Source organism: Limulus polyphemus, unplaced genomic scaffold, assembly GCF_000517525.1.
Source record: "Limulus polyphemus unplaced genomic scaffold, Limulus_polyphemus-2.1.2 Scaffold28, whole genome shotgun sequence".
NCBI lineage: Eukaryota > Metazoa > Arthropoda > Merostomata > Xiphosura > Limulidae > Limulus > Limulus polyphemus.
Genome location: NW_013665638.1, coordinates 949,477 through 953,201, shown reverse-complemented (window position 1 = coordinate 953,201; position 3,725 = coordinate 949,477). Strand labels below are relative to the sequence as shown.

General features: G+C 31.9%; 2 protein-coding genes across 5 annotated transcripts in view; one reads left to right on the top strand and one right to left on the bottom strand.

Annotated features, from left to right (window-relative positions):
• Nucleotides 1-2,992, bottom strand: part of LOC106459487 (tubulin beta-4B chain-like) — a gene marked incomplete at its 3' end in the record, with an annotated part of 14,138 nt that extends 11,146 nt beyond the window's left edge. Inside the window, exon 1 of the mRNA XM_022386261.1 lies at nt 2,878-2,992. Coding sequence (XP_022241969.1) covers nt 2,878-2,934 — 57 coding nt within the window. The remainder of the gene's footprint in view (nt 1-2,877) is intronic.
• LOC111085817 overlaps nt 1-3,725 on the top strand; it is a 195,497-nt gene that overhangs the window by 20,337 nt on the left and 171,435 nt on the right. The gene's annotated exons all lie outside the window — the stretch shown is intronic.

The following is a 3,725-nucleotide window of genomic DNA, read 5'->3' as shown; positions in this document are numbered from 1 at the left end:
ATAATTATATTAAAAAAAGATTTTTTTTCCACCTGAGAAAAGCCTTTTTTTAAGTTCTGTTTGACAAGTACCGTATTTTTCGGAATATAAGACGCACCCTTATTTTGAAGACAGTTTTTTGAAGAAAAAAAAGCTACAGTCGCATTTGAAAGATTTTTTATTGAACAAAACTTCAATTTGTTACTTTAAAAATTAGTATATATTGTTCTAAATACTGCAATTGTTTTTTTTTATTATTTAGGGAGCATTATAAATAGTTATGTTATGGAAAGAAAAAACTACTATTGCTATAAATAACATTCAATTTAACTAAATTATGCACGCCTATTTAAATATATTTACACACACACACACACATATATATATACACTATTCACACCTTCGGTGTATAGGACACAAGCAGATTTTGACACCAAATTTTGCGGTATAAAAGTGCGTCTTATACACCGAAAAATACGGTATATTCAAAAATTCATTATATCACTATTTAAATCCCCTTTGTTAGTTGTTCTCCGTAGTTTTGTCCGATTCTCATGGACTTCCCTTCCTTTTACTCAGATAATTTTGAAATTCGCATCTCCATTTGTTTTTTTTTTTTTTTCGCTTTGTAAAATATTTGAATGTTTTAATTCTTTATTTAAGAAAATTCACCTTATTTGAATTTTAAATATATTTCAGTACTTTTATATAAAATTTACCATTACAGGTTTCACTTTTCTTTTTATGCTAGCAGTTCGTAGTCTACGTACAGCTTGTACAATTTTTTTTTTTTTTGTCTGTTGTTTTTTTCTTCATTGTATTATTGTGATCAGACAAGTTCCATAACACGAACAAAACATAGGGGTCAACAATGGATCATTTGGCCCTAAACTAAACCTACCCTTGAACACAGCAAAAACTTAAACCCATCCTGTCATTAAAGAAATCTTCGATTCCCCTCAAACTCCCGTAAAGTACCAGCCTCCATTACTACGGACAGAGAATTTTTCATAAGCCAATCACCCTGTTAGAGTAATTTCATCTACATTAATATAGCTATCTGAAACTGGAAATCACAAGTTCGAAATAGCCTCAGATAAAAAAACAAACGCTACATTAAAAAGCTACATTCAATTGCTCTGCAAACTTTTATCGTCTAGCCTTTCTTCCCGCATAAAACACGTGTAAAGAAAAGACACCCCTACTATACCAGACTGACCTTGATACGTGCATAAATCTTTTAGTGTGACTGAACTTTGGAATGTACAGGGAGCTATTGAAGCATATACACGCGAGATAAGAGACTGACTTCAACCAAATCATGCAGTTTCTCTTCTGTAAAAAAAGGAAAACAAGATCTAGTGGATACACAATTACTCATGTTAGGTTTCACAACTAGCTTTCTTTCGAACACTTGTATCAATTTTTGTATGCGATAGATAGACTAAAGATTTACTTATATTACAATTTTAAACAGCACGTCTAGTCCAAGCAATTCTTCGTGAAATATTAATAAGGGGGGGGGGGGAGAGAAAAGAACATGTATACGCAAAAAATTGGAGTCGCTAGATTTTTTGGTCTGAGGGTACAAACTTAAGTTTATGCAATATTTCTTAACACATTATCATTTCGGAAGTACAGATTAAAGATTTTCTACGAAGGTCACGTGACCCTCTTAAGCGAGTGATGCCACAACCAGCAAACAATTTCATAAATCAGAAATTCGGGGTACTAAACCCGAAGTATGGAATATCACATAATAGTTCAAAACAGAATTAGTATTACAATTTAATACATTGTTCATGTATCTTTCCACACTATGCAGCTTGATGTTCTTTAGAGTTTAACTCTGGTACCATTTTCATGGTGAATACTGAATTGCTTAGATCAATTTCAATCCCTTTTCAAGGACTTTGTGATCACTGTCAGAATGTTTTTTCATGCACTTTTGTGGAAGTTAACCTCATCAGATTCCACCGAAATCTTATAAAATTCCTATTTATTTGTTAGGCTAAAAAGAAAAGGAAGACTTTTGCGCTCAACTCTGCAACATGCATTCAGTTAGATACATATCTTAAATATATAGATATATTCTGCTATTACAATATTTTCAAGTACTTTTGCAAAAAAATAAAATAAAAATTAAGCCCTTAAACCATTCTCAATACGTATGCGCCATGGATTTTACGGGAATCTTTACAATTTCCCCCCCTCAAAAATCCATATAGTTTAGCAAAAATCCTACACATTTTTGGTGCTGGACGAAAATCATTCATCTTTATGTACTCACCCGAATAAAGGCATACGTTGGTTTATCATTTTAGGAAACACACGATGGCGTTACTATAAAGGGACTATCACCATGTATTAAAAAAGAAAAAAAAAAGTGTAGCTATTCCTTTAAGTCGCACGCTCACTCCTTTTTTCGGCCGCACCTTTTTTTTTCACACCTACGGTGTTTTTGATTATATTTATATAAAGAAGTAACTTCTGTACGTATAATAAGTTAAAACAATAGCTCAGTATCTAATCATTATTACTATATAAATTCAATGATAACATTAAATCCTTTAGTAAAATTAAAAGAAAGACGTATGATAAAATGTTCACTATACATGATTTGAAATAAATTTCATGCTTAACATCCCTATAATCTACATTAGTATTTTTTAATATCCCTAGTATAAACTCCTGGCAGTTTTCTATAGATTAGAAAAAAAAAGATTACTCTATAAATACCCGCGTATTAAATTGTGGTTAGTCTATTTAAAGCTCATTTTTATACGTTTTCTCCAGGAATTATTATTTTGATTGAAACTGAAATTTGAAAATACGAGTATATTATTTTTTTTAGGGGAACTCTTTGATAAATGAATGTAATTAACTGCCACACATTACCTTTGCTCCAATTTGATTTCCACATTGGCCAGCCTGAACATGAACAATCTCCCTCATTTTACTTGTCCAACCTTCTACGAATGACTTTCTTTCTAAAAATGACACAACTTTCCTTTGTTATTTCTTAAAGCACACAGTCCTCGATATTGCGCATGCGCTTTCAGACTATTCGATCTTTAGTCAATAGCAGCACTGAATTTGTTTCGGAAATAAGGGTTACAGTCAGGGCATTGGAAGAGATTTTTCCCCTTTTCTTGTATTATGAGTTGCGCACGACGATGATTTGGTTAGAGGAGGGAACTAAGGAGGCGCTCGAAAATCTTATTATTTACTTTTACGTTGAAATTAATCGTTCGAAAACACTGTCACCCTCACGTAAACCCTAAACAACAACAACATTTTCTAAGCTGCGATGTTAACATGGCAAATGTTCCAATTATTGAAAATTTTATTTTTTGCACTTTCCTGTTTTGAGGATTAATTTTCATCAGTGCTCAATCACTCATAAATGTCTGTGTTTTGTGATCATCTTGTGAAAATAAAATGATTGATAAACTGCTTTTACACTTTTTATCAAATATAGATGTCAGACAAATTTGTATCTAAATACTAAGTCTAAACTAACACGGACGTTAAGGGGATGTCGGCTTGAAAATAATGCAGTTAAATGGCAGATTTCGTTATCCACGTGAAATAAGACCAGAATTTAAACATATTGTTAAGTATCTGGTCGTTTGTTAATTTCCGGTATAAATTCTTTCCGAGGGCCTTCAGTGATACAAGTCCTTTCTTAATTAAAACTAGTTTATTCTTTCTTGATACAACTTTGTAATATACAGAATTTCTAC